Source organism: Lathamus discolor, chromosome 15 (assembly GCF_037157495.1).
Source record: "Lathamus discolor isolate bLatDis1 chromosome 15, bLatDis1.hap1, whole genome shotgun sequence".
Taxonomy (NCBI): Eukaryota; Metazoa; Chordata; class Aves; order Psittaciformes; family Psittacidae; genus Lathamus; species Lathamus discolor.
Window position 1 is genome coordinate 6681759 of NC_088898.1, and position 25772 is coordinate 6707530.

The 25772-nt window shown below is 51.0% G+C and overlaps 1 protein-coding gene across 1 annotated transcript in view; it reads left to right on the forward strand.

Annotated features, from left to right (window-relative positions):
• Window positions 1–950: 950 nt before the first annotated feature.
• MEGF9 (multiple EGF like domains 9) overlaps window positions 951–25772 on the forward strand; it is a 48115-nt gene continuing 23293 nt past the window's right edge. Inside the window, exons 1-2 of the mRNA XM_065695561.1 lie at window positions 951–1406; window positions 23791–23992. Of these exons, the coding sequence (XP_065551633.1) occupies window positions 1109–1406; window positions 23791–23992 (500 nt within the window). The 5' untranslated portion in view covers window positions 951–1108. The remainder of the gene's footprint in view (window positions 1407–23790; window positions 23993–25772) is intronic.

The following is a 25772-nucleotide window of genomic DNA, read 5'->3' on the forward strand; positions in this document are numbered from 1 at the left end:
ATGGGCAGCCCAGAGCCACCATGCCCGTAGTGCCTTGCACCATCCCGCCCTGCACCATCCCACAGCAGGAAGCATGGGGATGGCAGCTGCCCATAGGGCTCCTTGTTGCTCGGCACACCTCACCATGTAGCCACTTGCCTTTGTGTTGATCAGAGTAGCGTTTTCCATGCTGCCTGCATCCTCCTTCGATGCCCATGAACCAGCCAGCATCCAGTTGGGTACCATAAAGAACTGCTGTATGTGTCACTGCGCTGCCCATCGGGGATGGGGGGGATTTGGCCATGGTCACTCCCTGTGCCTATGCCCAGCAGGACCGTGGATGGCGGGCAGCCGGGATGCTCCCCCAGCTTTCACTGTCCCTATGGACGGGTGAGAATCAGCTCCAGCCGGATGGGCAGCATGAAGGGGAGTGGGTCACGGAGGTGTGGAGGTGGGCAGTGGGTGGAGGTGGATGCCTGCGGGGTCGTGCTGAGGTTTATGGTTGGTACCCCCGGCCTCTGGTCCCCTCCAGGGACCTGGAGCGGTGCGAGCATCGCTCCATTGGGACGGACCCACCGCAACGGGGCTCCCGGCGGGGCCCCACGGATTTGCAAAATGGGGGTGTGTGCGGTAATTTTTAAACTAAAAAATGTTAAAAAATATCAAGAATACAAGTAATAAAAATGCACGTTAAGGAGAGGGAACACCCGCGCGCACGGGAGCTGGGATGCTCGGGGCGCTCCATGCCCGCTGCCCGGCCTGGCACCGGCTCCGGTAGGTACCGCCCCCCCTCGCCACCCTCACAATGCCAGAGCCCGCCCCGCTACCCGCTTAGCTCCGCCCCCTTCGGCCGCTGATTGGCTGCGCCGCGCACAAAGAGGTACAAAGTTGCCGTCAGGTGGGGCGGGCGCGCCTGTGATTGGCTGTGGCGGGCGAAGGGCGGGGCGCAGCGGGCGCGGCGCTGTCAGCCGGGCCGGGGCGCGGCGGGTGCCGCCTGCGGGGCGCTCGGGGCGGCATGGCCGGGTGAGGCGGGCGGCGCGGAGGGAGCCGGCGCTGCCCGGCCCCGCTCGGTGCAGGAAGGCGCCCCTGGGTGAATGAATGAGCGCATGGCGGAGCGCCGCGCCGCAGCATGAGGCTCCGGCCGGGGACCGCGCCCGGGCTCGCCCTGCTCTGCCTCGCCGCCCTCCTGGCCGCCGCCGCCGCCGGGCTGCCCTCCAGCACCGCGCCGCCCTCCGAGCCCGGCAGCGGCAGCGGCGGCCCCGCTGAGGGCAGCCCCGGCACCGCCGCACCGCCCGTGCGCACCCGCGGTACCCCCGCGCCCGCCCGGGGCAGCCCTCCACCGCCGGAGGAGGAGGAGGAGGAGGCGGCGGTAGCGGAGGAGGAGGAAGAGGAACAGGAGGAGGCGGCCGCGGGCAGCGGCCCCGCAGGTGAGCGGCTCACGCGTGCCCGTGCCCGGGGGCACCGGGACGGGGCTGCCCGCTCGCTCCTGCGGCGGACAAAGGCGCTGCCGCGGGCGGCGGCTCCCCGGGCCCCTCGCTCGCCCCCCCCAACCCCCGGCCTCAGCGACCCCCGTGCGGGGCGGGAGGAGGCAGCCCCGGAGCTTCCGAGGCCGAGCCCCGTGTGCCTGGAGCGGGGCTGGGTCGAGGGGCAGCGACCCCCGCACGGGATGAATGGTGCGGGGTGGGGGGGCAGCGCCAGGCTGCCCTCGGCTGTGGTGGTGCAGGCGTTAGGGGTGGTTTTGGGGAGCAGCGGGGCGGGTGCTGGCTCTGGCTCCCCAGAGCAGCCTTTACGGCAGCCATCCCCGGTGTGCGCTGTGCTCCCCGCGGAGGAGGTGTAAGCCACATCCTTCCCATCATAGTTGCATCGGGGTAGTGTCCAGCAGGGAGGATGCAGGCTTTGAGCATCACTGGGTGGTATCTTGGAGGCAGAGTTGGTTTGTGGGCATCAAGGCTTCCCCGGTGTCCCACCTCCGTGTGCTGGCAGCAGAATGGTGTTAATGATAACTTGGGGTCGCTGGAGCCCATGTTCTTACCTGGATCTGGAGGTGCGCTTGTAGCTCAGTGAGTGCTGTGAAGAGCCCATGCTGATGTGGTACCCAGTGGGCTTGCAAGGGATGAGAACCAAAGGGCTGCTTCTGTTCTGGGGGACATGGGTCTCGGTGCTGCCTGCTCAGGGCCTGGTCCTGCCCCTGTTGCTGTCTGGGGTCTTGTATAGACCAGAGGGAAGTGTTACTGTAGGGGGAATATATGGAATTGGCAATGGAGAGTGTGAGGAGGGAAGAGGTAAAGGGCAGACAGGAGGGCTGTGCCCAGGTGAAGCTCTCACTGGATGTGGCACTGAATCGCCGCTTGCTCTCTAGGACCTGAAAACACTGATGGTCTTCGAAGCTAAGATTCCAGCTGACTTGTAGATTAAGCAGCAAAAACTTCTCTGGAGTCCCTGGATGGAGCTTTGTCCATTTTACTGGAGAACTCTGCTTCTCTCTGCATTTCCAAAGCTTTATGTTCACACACATGCAAATGCTCTTGCTCTGATTATTGCTTTTTTCGTATTTATTGTTTTCTCCTTGCTGTGGAGATGTTGAGTTGGAGGTGTTGAGCTTCCTCCAGCGTGAAAGCGATGTAATCTGCTGCTCTGGTAGCTCTAGCAGCCTGAACAAGTGGATTAACCAACCTGTTTTATTTGGCTGGAAATATAATCAGCTGAAGATCTGGAGTCTCTTGTTTTCAGGCTTTAATTCCTCTCTTTTCCATTGAGGTTTCTGTCTTTACTTTCTCTGGAAGAGGAGGAATGGCTCAGGATTAGGAATTGCTGATAAAGATAGGAGGGGTTGAGTTTTCTTAAAGCAAAAGCAGTTTGCTCTATCGTGCCTTGAGCAGACCTCACCAGCGACTCACCTGGCTTGTGTGAAACCCTCTGGGTACCAAACAGGGGATGCACATACCCACCGGAGTTGTGTTGAGCATGTATTTCACTGACCTTGTGTGTTGTGTTTGGTGGTGTCAGAAGGCATCTTCTCTCCCACCTTGGGCTCCAGTGGCTTTATAAGAGCATCCCTATCATATGGACCAAGTGACAGCTGTCAGGCTAGGGGACTGGTTTAGCAATGGCTTTAGGATGCTCTCGGATGCCTACATATGTTGCTTACTCACATAACATCCTTTTGTGTCTGGTGCTAAGGATAAGAGTCGGGAGGGTTTGTGTCTAATCCCATCACCTCCATGGATCCCCTGTGGCCTGTCCTCACCTCTGCATTTCAAATCTCACTTGGGAAATGGGAGCACTGATGAGGAAAACTCTTCCCCACCAGCCCTGGGTGTGCTGAGTTTTTATTGTGGAGGCCAGCATCACCCTTTGAAGTCTGGAAGTGCTAATTATTAATGGCTACAGCAGCTTGATCTCAAAATTGCTCCCTGGTGCCTTTATGCTGTGGTGGTGGCCAGGGTGTGAATGCATGGGCAGATTATGTCCTCTCATACAGGCTTATTTGTTAGGCTGAGATTAACCTTGGCTGATGGGGGTTGCTGTGTGCTCATAGGTTGGATGGGTTCTGGGGTACCAGGGGGTGAGGTGGCAGCAGGAGGAGATGCTGCAGGATGTGAGAGCATCCCCCTGTGTAATATGGGGTTTGTGGGCTTTGCACCAAAGGCACAATAAAGCCATTGGGCACCATGGGTTCAGCTGAAACCCTCCTTTTGCTTCAATTCAAGCATGTTTTCAACATCCCTTTTTCAATTCAGTAGGTAATTAATGCATTATATGCCTTATTGCATGAAACAAACAGGCCTTTTCTCATGCCATGGTATTAGTAAGGCTTCCTTTAATGCTAATGGTGTTATTACTGATAAGAAACTGGTGTGAGAGTCCTCACATTCCGTGTTTGTTCAGGGCTACCAAGATATAAGTTCCAACTTCAATGCATTTTTCTCATTCTGATTTAAGAAGCACTTCAGCCACCCCTGAGCTCCTGCTCGCTCCTCTCCCTTTCTCTCCCTTTTCCCAGTATCCCGATGTTTATTTTTCTTTCCAAGCCTGTGATCATGTTAAAATCCCGGACTTTGTCTCTAAGAGAAGTAAATGGCTAATCCTCATGTTTGTGGAGACAAGCTTAGGAGTATCCCCTGCTTTATCACCAAAGCCTCTAACACCCGCCGCAGAGGCTCTGCCTCTTCCTTTGCGTGCAATGCTTTGGTTTTAAAGCAAAAGCTGTAACTTTGCTGGGGGAGATGACTTAGGGCTGGATGCTGTTTGCATGGATGCTCGGTGTTGGAGCAGAGATGTGGCCAGGGTGGTCCCAGTTGGACTATCCCTGCCTAAAGAACAGACCTCCTCTTTTCCACCCCTGTGGTGAACAGTATGGGTCTCTTTGATGGACATTTTGTCCTGTGCACAGCAGATGGGTGGGCTGAAGAGCCCAAACCTTGCACACCCTCGCTGTCCCCATACAGAAGAGCTGCACCCAAACCCTGCATAGAGGCACCTTTAGGTTATGCCAAGTGCTTCCCATCCTGACAGCACTGCCTTCAATCCCCTGTGGTTCCTATAGCGTTCCACTGAGTCACCAGGTCCCAGATGTGAGCCTGTGTCTGTCTCATCACCTCTGCACCTGATGGGAGGGGACAAGGAGCAGCTCTGCTGCCAGCAGCGGGCAGGAAATGCAGGTGGCTGGGAGCAGTTATAACCACGGGAAGGTGTCCTGTGCTGCTGCGGAAATGGGTGAAAGCTGAGTCAGGGCGTGCAGTGATGCCTGGTGGCTCCAGCCTCTGGCACGGGGCCATCACCGCTTGCTGGGATGCTTGGAGTCCAGATGGAGGAGGTGCGGCCAGAGCCCCCCATTGCTGGCTGTGGCTTTGGGTGGGATTAGCTGGTTTAGCTGCTCAAGAGGAGCCTGGCTAATCGGGTGGTGCAGGGAGATGGAGTGGACCCGGTCCTGATCACTGCCTTCATTGCTTCATCATCCAGCTGAAGTGGAGGGGTTTGATTTGGTGCAGGGTATGTGGAGAAAGGTCTGTGCCAGCCCATGGGGGCAGGTCTTTTGTGGGGGTCCCTACAGCGCTGGTGCTATTGAAGGGGAAAGACTCTGGTCCGAACCATGGAGCCATCAACAGCCAAACCCTGCCACACTGGGGCTGCGCTCCTTGAGGGGCTGGGAGCTCTCACATCCCAATGGGACAGAAACAGCCAAGTTGCTGAAGGCAGGTTTGGGACATCTTGCCAGTGCTGGTCCATTTTGCAGCTCTGGGTCACTCCTTCCCATCCAGCCATTACATCCTTCAGTAGAGATCTTCCCATCTGAGTTTGCCCCATGACCAGCTCCTCCCCTGTGCTCAGCATGACACAGGACTCTGAGAGATGCACATAAATGCTTCATGCCCATACACCCGGTTGGGTTTCCAAGGGCTGAGCAGCAAGTGAGACTCAATGGCTGCAATGGGCTTTTGCAGCCTTAAAGTCTCCATCTCTTTAGGTACAAGCTGAGGTCCTGTCTGAATGCCCCTGCTCTGCCACTGACCCAGTGGGGGGCAATAGGGGGGAATTGGGGCTGTATTGATGCTCATGGCTTGGCAAGGCAGCTTAAGCTTTCCTTGTTGAGGGCTCAGGGTTGTGCTCAATGTGGTTACTGAGATAGGTTGCTTCTGAGATGTCAGTGGGATTTACATTTGTTAAAGATATGGAAATGAAGCATATAGATGTGAAGGCTGAGAATAAGGAAGATGATCTCGGGACTTGGGATCAGTGCAGGAGCATCCAGGGTGGCGAGTGCCTTTTTTCACTCAAGTAATAAACTGTGGGGTTTGTATCTTTGAGCTTAATATAAAGGGATGTTGCCCACAGCAGAAAATGTCACTCCCTTGCTTCCTCCTGCCTCCACGTTCCTGTCTGAGTCATTCTTGAATCAGATGCATCCAACTGTCCTGACTCAAGATTTTGAGCTTCTTGGACGATGCTCATGAAAATCGGGATGTTTCTGGGAGGGTCTACAGAGCATCCCGGGTCTTGTTTGTTACCTTCCCCCTGCAGGGATCGGTGCTGCGATTTTGCTGCTTTCCTTTTAAATGGTACCCACTTTGGCCTTGATCCTGCCCATTGCCTGGCATGGACTGGGCTGTTGCAGAGGGGCAGCACCGGGGCAGTTAAGGAGTGATGGCAACAGCGCTCATCTCATGGGCTATGCTGAGTGTGCAGCCTCAGGGTGTAAATAACTCCCATCATGAGGGGACGTGGTCCTTGTGCTGCTCTGCTGCAGCCTTGGAGGTGGCTTCAGCATCTTGAGGTCTACCCGGATGGGTGGTGATGGTGGGCATTGAGTCTGTCACCATCAGCTGTGCCCGCAGGACGGGGACATCAGGACATCCACACCCCATGGCAGTGAGCACAGAACAAGCTGTCCCTGGGGAACAGGGGCCCCGGATGCGAGTCTGCTGAAGTCAGGGGAAAGATCTCGGAGGTTTTCTCTTTTGACAAGAGCCCGTGGCCTATAAATACCCAGGGCTAAGTCATTGTGGTGCTGCTGTTTGCAGAGCCAAGGCCAGCTGATTGTCAGGAAGCGCTGCTGCGGGCGTGAGGTGCTCGCTGGTGCTTCCAAGCTCTTAGCATCAGAAATAGACTCATGCCTGTGCTGTAGCAGGGATTTCTCTTGCAGCCATCTGGCTAAGGAGGGGAGGCTCCTTCTGCTTCACCTCTACCAAGCACTTGAAATAAAGCAACAGCATAAAAACACGTGAAGGAGCTGGAATGCTCTGCAGCACTTAAACCACACCTGAGCCTTCACCGAGCTCTTAAATGTGGTTGCAGAAGGGTTTGGGCTTGCTTTAATGCTCCTGCCCCAGCTCTTGCTGTGTGTCTGAGCTCAGAAGGGCTGCCTTGTGCAGTGAGGCATCGCTCCGTGGGTGGAAGGGACCAGGGGGGCTGAGTCTGGCACTTTATAATTGATTGGGGATATGAATACGTGCTATGAGCTAAGGGCTAGATCGCAATCTCGCCATCTGCCCTGCCTGGGGGGGGGTCCTGTGTCTGCACCACCTCGGGAGAGCAGAACCGGTTGCGATTCGGTCTCATTAAACTGGCTCAACCCCAGGGTTTCGGGATCACAGGAAATTGTTTGCTTGCTTTAATTTGACGTTTGGGTTGGGTCAGGCTCAAATGAAGCGCGGTTGGTTTTGCTTTGCTTCTGCTAACAGGGAGCTCGAGGTTCCTGCGCCTTGAGGCTGTGCCATAAGATCAATGTCCTTGTTGTGCTTGAGGTTAAATCCATTCCAGTTTGGAGCTGGGGGCTGCCAGGGGAGAATGCTCCCAAAATCCAAGCAGGGCTTGTCTGGAAGGGTCTTTTATTGCGTTAAAGCTTGTCAGTCTGGAGGCATTTTGAGCAAGACATTCTGGACTCGGAATAAGCAAAGCTTATTTGTTTGAATAGGACTTTGTTCCCCCCTAATTCAATAGGAAACTTCCCAGCAGTGCTGGTCCTGGCTCCTCCACAGCTCCCTCTTCCAGAGGGAGCTATGGAGGATGTCACCTCTTCTGATGGGGTCACTCACTCCCCTCATGGCTCTTCTCCCTGCTTCTTTACAGCCAGAGATGCCTGAAAGTGGTCCAGCTCTTCTGCATCCCAGCTGGTTGGGGTTCCATAGCAGAGCAGGTCTGGGGCAGGCCTGGCCGGTCTCCCTTTGCTTTCAGCTATTTCAGAGCGGCTCGGAATGCCGATGGGGAATGCTGGCTTCACGTGGTTTTCCTGGAGTGTGCCTAGCTGCCTGTGAAGAACAGACCATCCGGACACACTGCGGAGCACTGATCGGCTGCGGATGGGTTCAGCTGCCCAAAGCGGCTCTTTTGTTGGAGGCTGAACTCCTCCTCTGGTTGATGCTCATCCAGATCTTCCCATGCAAAATTCCTATTGCCCTTTGTCACATCCAGTGCAGTGGGATTGTCAGCCCTCATTTGTGGCAATAGCTCTGCTCACCCCCCTTCAGGACTCTTATTCCCCTTGCTCTGAGAAGGACTTTTGGGGTCTCTGCTCCTGCTTTATGCACACATGGGTCCTATTCCAGTAAGCGAGGAGCTTCCCTGGAGCTGCATGAACTAATGCAAAGCCTTAGTGCTGCTTTGAGTAGGATTTCTTTCCCTGAACACCTGCTGTATGAATGAAAATTTGCCTTGTAAATGTGACCGATTCAGCCTGAGCATGAGATGGGCGCTTACTTTCTGCCTGGAAAGAGGGGGGAAAAAGGTAAAACCTCGAAGGTTTTTCCTCTTCAAGCAGCTTGGCCTCGAAACCAACGAGAAGCCCAACTCCCTGTTTTCCCCATTGCCCCCCATCCTTATAAATAAGCCACCAGAAGCATGACGAGGCAAGCATCCCTGCTATTTATAGCTCGTGCTGCTCCACATGCCTGCTTGAAAAAGCAGCCAGCTAAATGGCTCTGCAGCCTTTCAGCAAAAGCCTTGATGACACTGGCATTCTCTATGCATGGGTAGATGTATGTATATTTAAAGGGGGGGTGGTGAGCGTTCACACTAAGCAGGCAGGATGGTTTCTGCAGCAGGGATATTGCTACTGAGCAAAAGGGAGTCCCTCTGTGCTGCCCTGGCTCACAGGAAGGGGTGCTGGTTTAGTTGGTAGCCCCATGGCCTTTGGCCAGCATGGGACTGATGCTACTGGGGATGCTGTGCTGCGGCTGGTCCTCCCATCTCTTCCCAGCTCTTCAGTGGGGTTATCACTAGACAACACATACACTGGTATTCCCCAAGCTTCCTCAGATATATATATTTTGAAGCTGGATTAACCCTTTATTCCTTTTTAATTGTCCTTTTTGGCATCAGCTGTGTGTAATGAGGAGGCTGCCGGTAACCTTTACCTGTTCAACTGGTCATGCCACTTCTCAGATGGATCTGCTTTATTCCTGGCAAATGCTGCTGCCACTGTTTTCAGGCAGCTTTACTCTATTTTGACTGACTGGCTGACTGTATTAACTGATAGTGCTGCTTGGGCTGCTTTGATCCTGTATTATTTATGGAAATGATGGCATATAACTCTGCGTAGCTGATTAATGCTTGCATGTATTTTTAATGTGCTAGTTCTACTGTTTGATCTGTGCTAAATGATTATTCTCTGATGTGTTCCTTTCGGTTCCTTATGAAAAGGATATTGAAATGGACTGTTTGTTTTGTTGCTTTTTGTTCCTCTCCCACTGGTCTCATCTTGTGCTGGGTTTTAAGCTTCCACAGATCGTTCTCCCAAGCATGGCCCTGCTGCCGTCACGTGGAGCATTTACACTTTAGTGCTCTTAATTTGAGCGTTTCATTGGTGGCATCACTCTGAATTCACCCCTGTGTGTGTAGTACTGGGGAGGCTGAAGGTGGACAAACAACCATTAAGGTGATGCTCAATCCTTGTGTGCTATTGCTGAATCCCAACGTGGCTGTGAGTCAGGTCCAGCAACACCTGAATGAGAAAGAAACTGGTTTGAATTGCTGGGGTATCATTAATGCTTCTGTGGCCGGTCACAGGATGGCAGGGACTGGTCGAGGTTAAGGAAATGACTTTAATTGCTGGGGAGGGGTGTGCTCAACCCTCAGCTTCCTCCCTGTGGTGGGAGATGTGGTCGCAGCTGGGAAGGGTGGACCAAGGTGATGCTTCACCCACCGCATCCCATGACGTGCGGTGCTCCCAGCACTGCTGCTGGGGAGGGAGCCTCACATCCTTCATCCCTCCTCCACAATCCTTCCCCTTCAGCAGGTATGGCCAATGGGGTGGAAACCAGGAGGTCGCTGCAGAAGGACCATCTGTGAGCTGGAGGATCAGCATTTCCCCTCCCTGAGGGCAAAACACAGAAGTGGAAGATGATTTTTTCCCCCCCTTTAATATATGTATTTTATCTCCTGCCTTTCATAACACCTCATTTTCAGGGGACAGGCCAGGGTTGTCTCCTAACCCCATCCCACACCCAGTGTGTGGTCAGACCCACCTTCTCCCTGGGCACACCATGCTCCGGCAATAACAGGTTGTGAGGATGCTTTCATGAACAGCGCTGTCAAGATGCAAAGCAATGCTAGCTGAAAACCTCAGTGCAGGCTTTTTCCCCTCTTCTGAACAGGTTTTTTTGTCAAAATCAGCAAAATACATATTTCAGCAACAGATCCCTTTTCCTTTAATGGACTTTTTCCATTGAAAAGAGTTGAAACTTGGCGTTTTGTTCCTTTCCTCCACGTTTTTTTGAAGCTTCTTGGTCCATGAGAAACTTCAATAATTCCCTTTTCTGCCTGCCCTGTACTTCAAGACAGATATAAATATATATAATGTATATATTTGTATAGATCTGCTTTTTTGTTGTTGGCTGTAGCTCTTGCCTTTTGTCATCAGGAACAAAGCAAACATCACAGACTGTGTTTTTCCTGCTCTTCCTCTGCTCCAAACCAGAGACAGGCTAACCTGAGCGCTGCAAGGAGCCAGTTATTTAGGGAGGAACATCAGGACGGATGCACCACATCAGGGAATAGGCAGGATTCTTGGATAGGGCTCCTACAGACCAAATTGCTTCCCCAAAACGTGTCTCACTTGCAGACGCATGAGTAATAGGGCAGAGGCATCCACACCTTCCTGGTGCTCTTCCTTTGTGGATGTGGAAAGAGGGCACAGTGCCTTGCGCAATGCTGGCACCGGCACAGGCTGCGTGTGTGGGGGTTGTTTCCATTCACCTCTTCCTACCCCAAACTGCAGCCTGAGGGCTGTGGGGAGCTGCACTGGGATGCAGTTGGGACCCCAGGATACCCAGAGAAGGTGGAGAAGCTGCTCCAGGTTGTTGGTCCAAACAAAAGGGTTATTGGAATGGAAGCGGAGCACGCTGATCTGTCTGCTCTTGCCTGGGCTGGGTGTTTGCTCACTTTGTGCCAACACAGGAGATGTCTTTGCTGGAGCCTCCCCAGCTCTGCCTTTCCCTGCTGTGGCCAGCTGGGTTTTTTCCCCATTCCTAGTGCTTGAGGAAGGATCTTGGGGAGGGATTTGCCTTGTTTTTAAGCTCCTGGGTGTCTCGGACACGAGCAAATCCATCCCGTCTCCTGGCACTCCCCTCCTTCAAACAACCATGTCACGTTAAGCTCTGTCTTGGGGGTTTTCCAGCAATACCCCCTATTCCCAGGCAGTGTTGGGGGATCCCTCACTGGGATCAGTGGGCTGCATGGCATCACCACCTCTTGCACAGCATCCCCTCTGCTGTGGGACCAGCTGGTGTGGGGAGCAGATGGGGAGGTGGAGCCGGGCTGCTGGGCCGGGTTACAGGCTGTGATAAAGCAAAGTGATGTAGAAAACTAAATACCTGTTATCAGAGCAAAGCAAACAGAGCCTTCACCTGCCTGCAGCCCTTCTCTCTTCAAGGGCACGGCGTGGAGCTCCCTGTAAAAGATGCTGTATTATTAATTTGCTTGCTTTGGCTTGGCGCTGGTGTTGAGAAACCCAAACTTGACTCCAGATAATGAATAACAAACATTTGTCTGCGTTTAACTGGTTTATTGTAAGCAGTTCTTCTTTTTCCTCCTGGAAGTTTACAGTAAGCCGTCGGCAGCGCGGCCCTTTGACGTGGATTAGCGCTGATGCCGCACTGTTGAATCTCCCCTTTCTTTTCACATCTTGGTGTGGTTTTTTTCCAAGGGAGGGTTTTGTGCGTGTCTAATCCATTTAAAATGGAAAATAAACAGGAAAGGGGCTGATCTCGGAAGGGGCGGCTGGGTACAAGGGCAGTGCTGGCTTCCCTGCAGGAGAAGGCAAGTTTTGGGGTGGGATGGAGGGGGTGATGGTCCTGCTATACCTAGGAGAGGATCTGTCCCCCCAGCACCCCAGTTTGGTGCCTGGAGCAATGGATGTCACTGCTTGGTGGTTTGCAAACCCCTTTAAAGCTTCCCAAGTAGGTGTGTAGATGGCGAGTTCAAGTTTGTGGGCTGGGGAATCAATGCTTCCCACTCTGCTCCACCACCTGTACCATTGTGGTCCCTCTTAGGGATCTCCCTTGTGTCCAGTGTTACATACATACATGAGCTAGGCAGCCCTTAGAGCTAATACCTCTCCCCCTAAACATATATATATATATGTATGTATGTAATCCCAGGTAATATACTTAAGTGTGTGCTGTATCAAAGTAGAGCTTCTCTGTGTTGTGTCAGGTCCCTGCAGCTCCCCTGGATTTGGTAGGATTATGGATGCCTCTTTGCAGATGGGACTCGGATGCTCTTTTTGCAGGGCTTCTCTTTGGCAGCAGAGCCGCTGGAAGGGGAGGTACCGCTCCTCTCCCTGCAATGCCAAAACAGTCATTATAAAGCCCTCAAAAATGGGGAAATGGTCAGTATAGAAATGTCAGCAAACCTCTTCTGGCTGACCCTCCGGCTATGGAGGAAGCGCTGCGGTTTGGAGCTTCATTTTTGACTTGGGGTCAGGCTTGTTTTTGCCAACCCAAGACCGCGTGTTCTGCCTTGGAGGTAATTCCCCCTTGGTGATGCTGTTCCTGTTGCAAGATGTGAGTGGTGCTCCAGGAGGCTTTGAGTGCACATCAGTCCTTTGGGTTTAGCATCTGGGCTCAGACTCGGTCTTAGCTTAGTGCCCAAGCTGTTGGTGACATGAGGAGTGCTGCACGGTGACTGAAACCCTTGTGCCTCCATCCTTCCCATCACACTCTTAAGGCTTTTGCCTGTTCTGCAGTACAAGGCTGTTACCTGTTGAGCCCCATTGTATTTACTGGGGGGGCTTCAGAGTATTGGCTTTGAGTTATTGTTTGTGGTTGCTGAACTTGTGCTGTTTAATGGAAACGCCTTCCTCTTGGAGGTGAGCTATTGCTGGGGATAAATACAAACCTCGTGGTTAAGGCAGGAGCAATGGTGTCCATCTGTGTCGGCAGCAGCGTGGTGACCAAGGAGATGGAAACGAAAAGCTGATGTGCAGCCCTGAATGAAGTCAGGGTAAATCAAAGGTGAGCAGGAGGCAGAACCTGCTGCCGGGCGGACTTTGCCCCTGCTCTGTGTGCAAGGGGTGGAATTCGTGCTCTCTAAATGTGTGACACTGCTGTGATCTATGGAGAAGGGTTTGGAGCACGGTTTAGATGCACTGAGGTGACCCTGCTGCCGCCTGCTCCCCCTCAGCGGTCCCCAGCACAGAATGGATCTGTTTCATTTCCCCCTTTCTACTGATAAGTGACGGCTTTCTCCATCCAGGTGCCTTTTTCCATGACGTGCCCTGGCCCGTATCAGTTCCCTCTTTGTAAGCTCAACTTCTCTTCCATAGGCTTGCCAGCAAATATTGTCTCATTGCAGATCTACAGCCCAGTTTGGAAGGTGCTGGGTGAATGCAAAGGTGAAATAACGTTCTTAAAGGGGGGATTAAAGTCACCCAATGCAAGCTGGAGGGGAATGCATCACTGTCCCATGCGATGTGTAGCAGGACAAGCAAAAGGCTGCATTATAAAGTACAGGAATAAAACCTATGGAGCAGGAAACCCTTCTTCCCAGCTCACGAGGCATTTTCCTTGCTCTATCCCAGCAGCTTGCTGCACATTAGCACCTACAGCTCCTTGTTCTGGCAAGAGTTACGGTAACTCCAAGTTAGCCCGTGGCACTGTGTCATCATAACCTTGAAACAATGGCAAAACCTGCCTGAAACCAGCTGTGATTACTCATGCTTCGTGCTATCCCTCAATCTGGCTGGAGTTTCTGCTATGGTAATTCCACTTATTAAGCAAGGAGACAAAACAGGGAGCCAAGCTTGGGAGCAATGAGAGATCTGGGACTTGCTGGCTTCAGACTGTCAAGTCCCTTCTCCCTTCCTCTGTGCAGCCTTTACAGTGAATGAGAGAGGAAGAAAGGTACTTCTGTTGTTTGTAATGACTAAAAGTCTGCATTTAAATATGTTTATTTAGAATAGGGAGGAAAAAACCCAGGGAAGTGTATTGGGAATGAATCCTGTGATGCTGAGGCTTTAGCTCATCGCTGAGCTTGTAAATGCAATGAGCTGAGAGGGACCGGGGTCTTAGCTCAGGCTCTGCAGAGCTTCTTTTGATTAACACTTTGAGCAAGTGTTTATTAACACTGGATAAAAGAAGCCTTTGTTAACGGGGCTGTCCCTTTGCTCCTCTGGTGGAGGAGCTGCATCTTAAAAGGAGCAGCCCTGGGCACCTGCTGGAGTTACTGATGGAAGTTTTCATTCCAGATTTTCTCCACAGGCTTCAGCATGAGCCAGCCTCAACCCCTCCAAAGCGGCTCTGCCCTTTCTTCCTCCTTAAAAAGGCCGAAAACAGTCTAAAAATGCTTCTTGCCCCTGCCCTGCGTCTGCAGAGAGCATCACTTCGTGCTAAACCAGCTGAGGAGATGTGCAGGAGCCCCTTCAGCAGCTGTGCCTTGGAAGGATTTAAACAGAGCTGCTCCTGATGTTGGCTTTTGCTCATGTGAAGTGCCATGGGAGAGGGAAGCCTGCTCTGTGGGTGGAGATGGGATGCTGTGCTCCATCATGGAAGCTCCTGCACATCCAGGAGGTTATCCGGTGATACAGGGGGGACACATCCGCCTGGTCCCATGGTCCATGGGGTGTGATGGAGGAGCGGGAGGTGGGACTCAGGGTCTGACCTGGCCGCTTGTCTTGCAGCAATGTGGACCCCCTTGGTCCACATCCACTTCTCTTGGATGTCCAAAGCCTCCCTTTGGATGCATCTCTGGTCTTGGGGAATTATTAGAGCAGTTCAAAAAGCGCTCCTGCTCACTTGGATTGAAGCCTGGGCTGCCCCAGACGGTGGAGACCATCTCCAGAGGTTACGTGTGTGGCAGCCATCTGAGGGAGCATCTGCTGCTTCCAGCAGCTCTGCAGCTCCTCTGCCTCTTGCTGACACCTCGCTGGGGGAGGATGTGATTCCCAGCATTTTCCTGCTGAATTATGGATTGATGGCAACACTGCTGCTGTTAGCATCCCCATGTCCTGTCTTCCCTCCCAGTGCTTTAAATGAGGAAGAAAGGATGACTTCTCACCACATCCATCCTACATGGAACTGAGCTTTGGTAGCTCTGCCTGGCGTCAGTGAGGAGTAGTTAATGGTGTGGACTGAGGAGATGCTATTGCATCTGCAGGTGCTGTCAGCAGGCAGGGTCCAGAGATGTATATTGGGTTTAGGCATGTGCAGGCAGGAGGCAGCTCCTGTAGCTGGGCAGATTAGTTCCATGCAAGCTGCACAAGGTCCCTCCTCTCTGCAGCCTGTCTTAGTGGAGCAAAGGAGTCCTGCCCTGCCTATGCGTCTGCAGACTGCTGAGTGGCAAGGGTAGCACTGTCCCATCGTATCCCATTACTGCATCCACATCCTGCCCTGCAGGGACCATCCTGGCCCATGTCTGCATTGCACAAAAGCATCAGCAGTGAATGCAAAGTAACTTGGGTTTTCATGTGCAAGCCCATGCAGGAGCCTGGTGCTGGACTGGAGAAGCCTCACCCAGGCGAGTACCAGCTCTTTATAGTGGCAGCACTAAAACAGGGATTCATCGGAGCTCATCCTCCAACTCATCCCCTAACCCCTGTTTTCTTGCTGGTGATTTGTGCAACAGAACTTGATACCCCAAATATAAAGAGTTGAAAGGATGGTTTTCCCTCAGGATATTTCTCTTCAGTTCCTTTAAAGCTCCTGTAGAAATCACTGTGCTCATTCACGAGCTGCAATTCCCTAAAGCACCGAGCAAAGTTGGTGATTTTAATTACTTTTTGCAGGGATCTGAGCACACAGAAACTTCAACAGATGATTATAGTTCAGATTATTCATGCAGCTCTTCCTAATCCCTTTCTCTGCTAGGACATGGTCGGTAGGTACTAAAATTGAAGCCTACTATTAAATTCCCAGCCCTGTCCCATATGAGCTGTCTGGATCTTTGAATGTGGAAGCATTTTGCTGACTAAAGTACTTACATTTCCTGAGAGGTGCTGCTGAAAGAGGGATGCTGTGTGCTGCTGTGGAAGGACTTGCCAAAGTTCCATTTCATCCTGTTTATCTCTAAGCCCTGAGCCGGGCTGGCTTTGTCGCATGCTGGGTGGTAAGAAATGCAGAGATTTTCAATCAGAAACATGGAATATTTATATGGCTGCAGATGCTCGTGGAAATATTAGTGGGGAAAATCAAACCAAGGCAAGTAAAACGCCAACAAAACTATTTCTGCAGTAATTAAAGGGCTTGGATCAGTTTTCTTTCAACTGTTGAGGTTTTAATCCTGCAGCATTTAGTTGGTCTGTTTGAAGTTACTGTAGTTTCTTGTATCATAAACAGTTTAAGGCCACATTCCTCTCTGCTCACAGTCTGCTTAGGAAGAGACCCGGAGGGATTGTCTGCGGGTGGAAGTGTATTGTTATATAGGGATAATTGTTCAGCTGCAGCTGTGCAATCCCTCCTATGCATTCTTCTGCCTTATAACCTGGACCACTCCTGCTTCTCCTGACATCAGCTTGTCCTGTCGATGGGAGCTCCTCATCTGTTTTGTTCTGTGGTGGTGCTCTGAGCTGGGTATCTCCCAGTGCAGGAGGAACAGGAGGTTAATGAGAATCCAGATTTCCCTTGTTTTTGGCAGGGTTTGATCCTTGAGTCTCCCAAGACAGCTTTACACCTGTGAGCCTGACTTCTTTGATGCGCGTTTACATGGGAGTGAGCCTGTTCAAAGCTCGCCGTGCAGGTTGGTAACTTGTTCAGCATCAAAAAGGAAGGGAACAAAACAACATTGCTCCGTGCTTGCATTTCACAAGGAGCTTTCAGAAACCAGATGTCTCTATGTTCAATTGCAGGTGCAGGGAAGGAGTAGAAACCACTAATCCCAAGGAATAAGCAGCCTTGGCTTTAATGTGTGGCTGTGGGTTAGCTGGAAAAGAGTGGTTGCTTTATTCATGGTTGGTGGGGTAGGAGGGCTGTGAATAAAGGGAGTGATGCTGCATCCCCTTGAGAATGCAGATTAAAGGCAGAGGGGTGACATGGTCTGGGCTGAGCTGGAGTTTGGCTGAAACCCCAAGTCTGCCTGCTTTTTGCTGGTAGAAAGTGCTTGTGTGACCCTGAGAGTTGGGACCTTGGCTTTGTCGTTCTTTCCAAGCGATAAGAGAGGTTTAATCTGATGTAATTTTCCTCGACAAATATGTTCAATCTTCTAACAGCATTACAAGTGATGTAAAAGCATTGAGGAATTCCTGCCTTTCTCCCCCTGTTGACCCATACAATCCTTTTATGGAACAGCACAAGTGACTTGTATAAAGCTCTTAACAGCATTAATGTGAATGATGCTGTTCTCTTCATCAGCAGCATGCCTGGCTCTGCAGTGCCTTGAGCCTGATGGAGTCCTTAAGTGCCCTGAATTTGATGTACTCAGTAATAAGATGAATGCAAAGCAACAAGACACTTTTTTATGTATATAAAACATTTTGGGGATAGGCAGAGATCCTATTCCTACCACTCTGGCTCTGCACTGTAGCCTCAAGTGAGAGTAAATGACAGGTCTGAGCACTTCAATGCACCTTGGTAATGCAGGATTTGACTCTTGTGCTCAATGCCATCTAGATGCAACTGAGCTCATCTCTGATCCTGATCCTGCAGGAGCTCTTAGCCCATGGCAGATGCTCCTCAGTTCCCTATGGGAGAGCTCAACACTCCTGTACCTTCTCAGATCTGCAAGCCATGGGGTGAAGGCTCACTGCAGTGGTTGGAGGCAAAAGCATGCTTATACTGAGATAGCAGCTTCTGCGTTCATGGTGTCAGCTTGGTTGCACCCAGCTACCCAGGTGAGGAGTGATGGAGCTGAATGGAAAAGCTGCTTGGCCACACTGGGATGGTGGCATCAGAGATGTGGAACGGATGGGCTGGAGCTCAGCGAGTTGTTTGACAATGGCTGGGTAAAATAGGGCCTTCTCTTAACAGACAGCAACTTGTGAGGCTCCCAGATGCTCTCATCCTGTATCCCATGCTGGGATGGCACTGGCCTGACCTTCATCCAATTGCTGGGGAAGGTTTAGTGCGCTAGTGGGTTGTACTGAGGGGATGAAATATCTTCTTGGGGCTAAAGGAAAGAGCCTGTTGAGAGGCAGGGGGAAGGAGCACAGCTGTGCCTTTAGTTGTAATAAGAAAAGATTCCCAGTGGGAATAGCCGTGTCTAACCCTTTAAGGGGGATTTGTGTGCCTGGAGGGAGGACTGGAGCTGTAACCATTCCTGAGCAGTGGAAATGAGGAGAAATCAGAGCTGCAGGGTCAGAGCAAAGCCTCACCCCTTCAGGGCTGGACAGAAGATGAAGCCAAGGGCATAATCCTAACCTTGCAGTCCTTCAGGATGCTTCTAGATCTGTTTAATAGCTACCAGTGGACCTATGCTCTGTGAGCTTATCCAGTCCTCCTTTGAAGCCATAGGTATTTCTGGTTCCAGAGCATCCCCTGACAATGAGTTCCACAATTTAATTACAAGGGGGAAGGAAACGGCCTTGGATGGGTTTTTAAACCTTCTGCCTGATCCCTTTATTCCTGATTTGTCAGAAATGGTGCCTGGAGAGGGATTGGGAGGGGGGAAATGAGGGAGAAGGGAGAGCAGGCAGGGACTGAATTTAGGAATAAAGTATGGGGGGGGGAGCTGCTACACTAATACCAAAACAGAGCTTTTCGGCGATGGGATGCTGTTGTGCGCAGGAATGCGGTAGCTCCATCCTCTCTGTGCAGATGAATGGGATACTGAGTCGTTGCTGATGTAATATCTGGAAGGTCAGACTGGTGTGAAGCGAGATTTCATTGGAATAAACCCAGTGTAACTACAAGCCTGGCATCTTTATTGCTCTTCTAAATCCAGCAGGATACCTGATGGGGTATTTGGGAGGTGAGGTTTTCACTGAGCTGTGTCTTTGCATGGTTCATGTGAGGCTGAGAAACCATGCTGGGGCTTCACCCAAAATCAGAACAGTACCTTCAGGTTATATCTATCTATCTATCATCTATCTATTCGTCCATCTATCTATCATCTATTTGTCCATCTATCTAGCAATCATCTATCATCTATCTGTATTATTTTTCCTTCATCTATTCCAGAGAATAGGAAATGGCTGTCTCCCTGGGGATGTTTTGAAGCAGGACAATAAATAGGTTCCCTGGGGCTTGCTCTTTCAGCTGTGTTCATCTAACTAATAACAAGGCATCTTGGATTTTCCATACTGGCTCCCATGAGTAGGTGACTTTGTTCAGGATTTGCACTGTTCCAAGATGTCCCCAACAAATATGGCTTCACGCAGGTATCTTGGTGTGTTTCATAGTGTTTTCTTTTGCTCTTTGTAAATATTTCACCTGGTTTGCAATTATTCATTCATTAAATGGCTCAGATGGGAGCAGGAATCACACTTAAAAGATGTGAGAACACTTAAACCACTGCAAGACCGAAAAAAGGATGTGAAAACATAATCTGAGACATCATTTTTATTCCATTATGAGCCCTACTTAAGTACTGTGAGGGGATGGGAGATGAAGGGATGTGGTGTCACATAGGGCATGGGTTATTGGTTGTGTTGGTGCTGCTTACATCCAATACAATAAACCCCATAAATAACTATTCTCTAATTTATTAGTAACCTACAACTAAGAGCAATGAATCAATTCAGTGCTGCAGCTAAGGGAAGCTGCGCATTAAATCTGCGTCTCAGATACATCAGCCTGTCCTTTGCTGTAGCAAACTATAAACCTTTTCTTCTACTCCGCCTGCCTCTAAGCAGTGAAAAGTAAAGGTTAAAATGCTGCTCATGAAGGGAGCAGTGTTTGGGTTTTGGGGCTTGAAGGAGTAACATGTGGTGGTGATATGCTCTTTTATAGTGCCTCTATTCTGGGATCTCAAAATGTCATCAAGGCTGTTAAGTAATTAGAGCCTGTCAGCACCTTCACAAGCAAAGGTGGTGTTTTTATCACTGATAGCCAAGTGCTTTGAGCTGCTGCATGGTGCTTTATGGGGAAGGAAGAGAAACCTTGGTGCGTTAGAAGTGGCAGGGATTGGAGGCAATGGGGTTTGGGTGCACACCCTGTGGATGGGGAAACTGAGGCAGGGTGAGTCACTATGAGCTGGGAGTCAGCTTGTTGGACCAGCATCCCATCCCCAAGGGGTCCTTGCCCCTGCATCCCATTGCTGATGGTGTTATCCTCAACATGATACCTTCAACCATGGACGAGCATCCCAGTATGGGCAGCAGTGGGGTTCACCCACATCTGTTCATTCCTCTGTGTTTGCAAAGCTCAGGGTAAGGTGATTTTGAAGGTTACCTTCAACATCTAAAGCATTTGCGTGAGAAAACTGAATTAAAGGCTCCAAAAACCCAGGCTCTGGCCAGGAGCCAGGATAATGTTCCCTGATCATCCTCTGCAGTGCTTGTCATCCTTGCTGTGCTTGCAGAGTCGAAGGTAGATGTTTGTTATCACTTTCCTATTCAGGCTATGGACCCTTCTCATCTTGAACCTGGCTGCCACTGGGATAACAAAGTGTCTTTAAATTAAGCCTCAGGTTTTCATAGTCTGGAACATCACCATGTCAAACCTCAATGCTGTGCTGGGCAATGGATTTTAATGCTGCTGCTGCCTCTCCTCTGTTGTAACCAAAGGTGCTTTAGGGCATTTTTGGGTTGCATCAGCCAGGCAGATGTGAGATGAGTTGGGTGCAGTGAGGGTGGCTTGGAGGTGGGTAGAGGGGACCGCAAATGATGCTGCTGCCCTGAACCAGGCCACCATCCCTCCCCACCTCTCTGGGGTGGTTTGGGGGATGAAGGGCCTGCAAAGGAAGCATCCCTTTATGGATCTCTCTTCTCTATCACCCCCATTGTGTCTTATCACACACTCAGGGATGCTTTTGCATCTTCCCAATAGCATCCGCAGCAGACGGGCTCATCCCGCGCCCCCGCTGGCAGCAGAACCAGCTTCCCCCATTGCTGCTGAGGCAGCTGGAGCCGATGCTCCATCAGCCTGTGAGCACAAAGCTGCTTTTGCCTGTGTTATTTTGGGCTATTGCAGCATTTCTCTTGCTCTCATGGGAAACCGGCAATAGCAGAGCTGGTGGCATCTGCGCTACTGTTGAGTTCGCTGCTGACGCTGAGCTGCTTCCAGGTTTTGACCCAATTTGGTGCAGTTTTGATGGGCAAAGACCTTCAGGAAAAGATAAAAAGGCATCAGGAAGGTGCTGTGGGTTTGGGAAGCATAAAGCTTCCTGAAAGCTTCTCAGTGCACAGTGTTGGAAGGAAAACCCACTTTGGGACTTGGTGCCATTGCCAAGATCAACCCCAAGTCAGCTGCTATTGCAAGGCTGTTTGTGTTTGCACCCCTTGGATAAGGCAGCAGGGCCTGGCTGGATCCTGCCTTTGCCTCCTGCTGCTGCCTGAGTGTGTGTGGCTTCTGTAGGTAGCAGTGACATTCCCAATGAGTTGCACCATGGCTTGGCAATGGCTGGATGCCTTTGATGGATGGTTGAGACCCTTTGATAAAGGCCAGAAGAAATATATGGCTCTTGCCAATATATGCAGTAGCTCTTCTCTGACTTCTGTTTTTTCCTTGTGTTTTTCCCTTGGCTGATAGTCCTGGAAGTATAACTGATATGCTATCAACGTCAGTTTTCCCTGCTCCTGTCAGCATCATATATTTGGGGACATCCCTCTTTTTTCCCCCTAGTGCAAGCATGGCCACAAAACCAAGCTCATAAAGCTGCTCACCACAGCCCTGTCTCTCTAAAGGCCTTTCATGCCCTGCAGTGGATGAGGCTGTTGAATCTCTACAGCAATGTGCCCCCGTGTCCTTTTGAGCTCTGATGGCTCCCAGTGAGCTGTGACCATCACTCGCTGGATGGACGGGACAGAACTGGGGCAGTCCTTATGAATGGGCCCCATCAGCATGGAGGAGCTCTTTCCAGCTGCATCCACATGGAGCAGCTTCTTGCTCCCATGCTGGACCTGCCCTAACATCACCGTTACAACTGATCTGCTACTTGTTGTCGTTGCTTAATGAAGTCTAGCAGGTCTAATGGCACTGCACGTAATGAACTTTGAAAGGTAAATCTGTTTTGATGCATGTTTGACAAACTCCAAAGTGCTTTCTTCTTTGCTCAACAAGTTTTCCTGGCTCACATCGGCTGGGAGAAGCCCAAGTGCCCAAATCGATCGGGTTCCACTTGGATAATTGCGATGGGGATTTGGTTCATTACATGAAGTGGCTGCTCAAGTGGATAATTGCAGATCTTGAGGTGTTTGTCCTACTTGCTGCTTTAGATTGAAGCGTATTTAGGTGCAATTTCACAGGTGTATAGGTACAAAATGACTTCTGTGGGGACACTGTGCGTGCATTGACAGCATCACAAAGCTCAGTAACTCCTATCTCTGTGTGCTGGAAAGAAACAGATGGAAAGTCAAAGAACCAGGAGCTATTTCCAAGGTCCCCAGGGATGATGGGCACTGGGGAGCCTTTACAATGCTCCTGCAATGCTGGAGACCTTCTGGCTTGTGTTTCCAATGATACTCAGAGGTCTTCATTGTGGTCTGATTCCAGCAGATTACTTCAGTATTCATAAACTAATCTTTATCCAGTCACTAAAGCGTGGTTTGCTCCAGGTCATTCCCATTGGACTGGGGCACAAGTGGGCAATATAAATGGTAAATAATGTGAAAAACCTGTACTTGCATAGACTTGGGTTGTCTTGACGTGGTTGGAGTCAAGATAGCTGGGGATAAGGACCAGGCTTCCCTATGGAGTGCGCAGAACACTGACTTTTCCCAGGGAATAACAAACACCAGCGTTTGTGTAAAGCCCCTGATGCTTTCTGCACTACTTCTGCAAATACTCCTTGTTTATCATTCACTCTTGGCACAAAAAGACCTTTAAATTATTAAGGCACTAAATATTTTGCAGTGAAGGAATGGAGATAAAGCTCTTGGCAGAAACAAATTGCTGGGGAGAGGTTCCCTTCAGTGCGTTCGGTGCTTTAAACTATGAGGAGAAATAGCATGTGGGGGGACTGGGAATTCCTCACTTGATCACAAGATTTGCTTCTCTTAAAGCAGCTGCTTGGTGTGTGCTTTCCATAGGCCTCTTAATACGGATTGTCCCTATAGCACACATGGGTACCCAAAGCTGTTCCAGCTCATCATGGGGATGACGGTTGGCCGCTGTGGTTTATGTGGCTCCATCCTGCCCCCAGCTCCACCACATGAGTTTTAAAAGCCGTTTCCATGTGCTGGATGCTTCCTTGAGGGCAGTTCCAGTGGGAGCCCTGCCACAGGCCTAAATGCCTGAAGCTCCTCTGGCTTCCAGTCATGGGACTCTATCCATTCTTCAGGAGTGGGGTATGCTGGTGGTGGTTCATGATGTAGGTGTGCTGTGTGTGTCTGGTGTCCTACAACCAGCCTGCTGGTAAATCAGGGGTGAGATGGAGGATCTGATAAGCAGTGATTCTGCCACCTATTGCTGACTTTATCGTAATACTGCAGGAGCTAGCACCTGGCTCCTGGAGGCATGTAGCCAGACAAGTGTGTATGTATATATGTGTGCATATCTATGTACAAACACTATATATAGCTACATATGTATGTATTTAAATAGTTAAACCCATGATCTAGCTCTTCTTTGGGGAGAGATTTGAAACATGAACCATGGGGTTTGAACCCCCCGGTCCATAGCATCCCCCAGGATGCTCACAACAGTTGTTTGCACCATCTCATCACCTTAAAGCATCTTACAGCGACGATGCTTCCAGCCTGCAGTAAGCAAGGGGAGGGCAGAGACACTGGCCCTGCTCAGTGCATGTCCCCATCACATTGGTTTCAGGTTCTCTTTCCCCTTGCAGGAGACCTGTGCAACTGCAGCGCCGTGGGCAGCGCCAGCGCGGAATGCAACAGCACCACGGGGCAGTGCCCCTGCTTCGAGGGCTACACAGGGCTGCACTGTGAGACCTGTGCCCAGGGCTTCTTCCCGGATCCAGATGTTCAACATCGGTGCCATCCCTGCGGATGCAGCCCCGCCGGCTCCGTCAGTGCCCAGTGCGATGGGTGAGTAAGGTGGTGCTTCACTGAGCTGTGTGTGTGACATCAGGATATGGGGTTATTTTGGGATGTGGGATGCAGATCAGGCAAGGATGGATCTTGGCATCTGGTGCTGGTATTTAGGGGGGAAAAAGAGACACGAAAAAGCAGGAAGGAAGCTGGGCTTATAAAAATTCATGAAGCATGTTCTTCCTGTCTTTCAAGAACTGGAGTATAAAATTATCTATAGCTGTGGCAAAAGCCCTGGCAGCCCACAAGGGAGGTAACTTGCATTTCTGAGTTGTATGGAAGCAGAACATCTCCTCTTGTTCATCCTCTCGTCCTTGCGCATCCATTAGTCCCTATTGGATAGGACCGCCTTCATGCTCAAGGGGAGGTGGGGTGGAGCACAGCTTCGGGGAGGTTTATTTTCCATAGGGTTATTTATTACATGGAGGCAAATGAAGCTTTATGCTCTGCCCTTGCCATGCAGCAGCCCGATAGCAGCGTCAGCTCCTGCCTTGCCTGCTGTTTAACCCTGCCACCTCCTCTCCTTGGCTGTGTTAAGAAAGTCACCGCAGCTGATGCTTTGAGCTGTTGTATAATGAATGTATTCCTCTTCATTTCACCTTACCCACCCTCACATTGTTCCTTTTAAAAGCCAGCATGCAATTATCTCCTTTTCCAACCAGTGATCTGTCACTCAAGAGATTTGTTGCTGAGTTGAGGGTGTCTCTGTGTTACTGCATAGAATGGGCTGAGCAGCAGCCTGACCCTTTGGGATGCTCCAGCCTTCCTGGGCTTCCTTCTCCTGCTGCCACCAGCAAAGGTGTTCCCAGAGCTCCAGGGCACTGCCAGGGAGGTGATACCTGTGTGTGGATGCAATGAGCTTGTGCTGGCATCAGCCTTGTTGCCTTTTAGGGCTTGGTGCAGGCTCAGCGTGTATTGAACATTTGCACTTCCCTGCCCAGGCTGGGGCTGAGTCAGAAGCGACATGTGCTGCAGGGACATGCTCTTTGCCATTATTGTATACATGTATTTTGCTTTACCCAAATCCTCTGCTGATGTCCTTCCTTTTTGTTTCCATGCTGCATCTTTCTGCTTCTATAAGCTCTGAAAAATCAGAACTTAAATTAATGCTTCAGTTGACTGGAGTGGCTTTCTTGCTACAAAAGGTGATTCTTGGGGGTGGAAAGCATAGAGTTGCACTTGGTTTGTTTAGTGGCTGGTATGGGAGGATGTGCCTGGAAGCATCAGGGATTGCCACAGACAAGAAAGAGTTTGGTCAGATTTACTGGAAAGGGAAATTGTGCAGAAAAGCAAATGGGGCAAATCTGATCTTCAGGGGCTGGGAGAGGAGGGAGGTGCTGCTGCAGCAACTGAATGAGCTGGGAGGGAGCGTTCTGAGTCACTGGGCAGCGGTGAAGCTCAGACATGGGTGATGATGTCTCGCATAGAGCGAGCCAAGAAACACCCTTGGGAGCTTCAGGTGAGATGCTCAGAGTTGTGAAGGAGAATGAGGTGGAGCTGGTGCTCATAGTGAGCCATCACTGCAATGTGTACAGACCCACAAATGGCAGTGGGACCTCCCTGGCTTCTCCTCTTCAGCATCATTATACAGCCTTGAGGGATGTGGGAGATGTGGGATCCTCAGGCATTTAGAAGGGGCAGCGTAGGGCACAATTTGGAGGAAGGCTGAGGGAGGAGGACTGATGATAACAGAGATGGCTTTGTGCTTTGCTTCTCTGCTCAGTGGGGTTTGCTGCAGATGGAGATGACCTCTGGGTGTTTAAAAAGAGGGAAATTA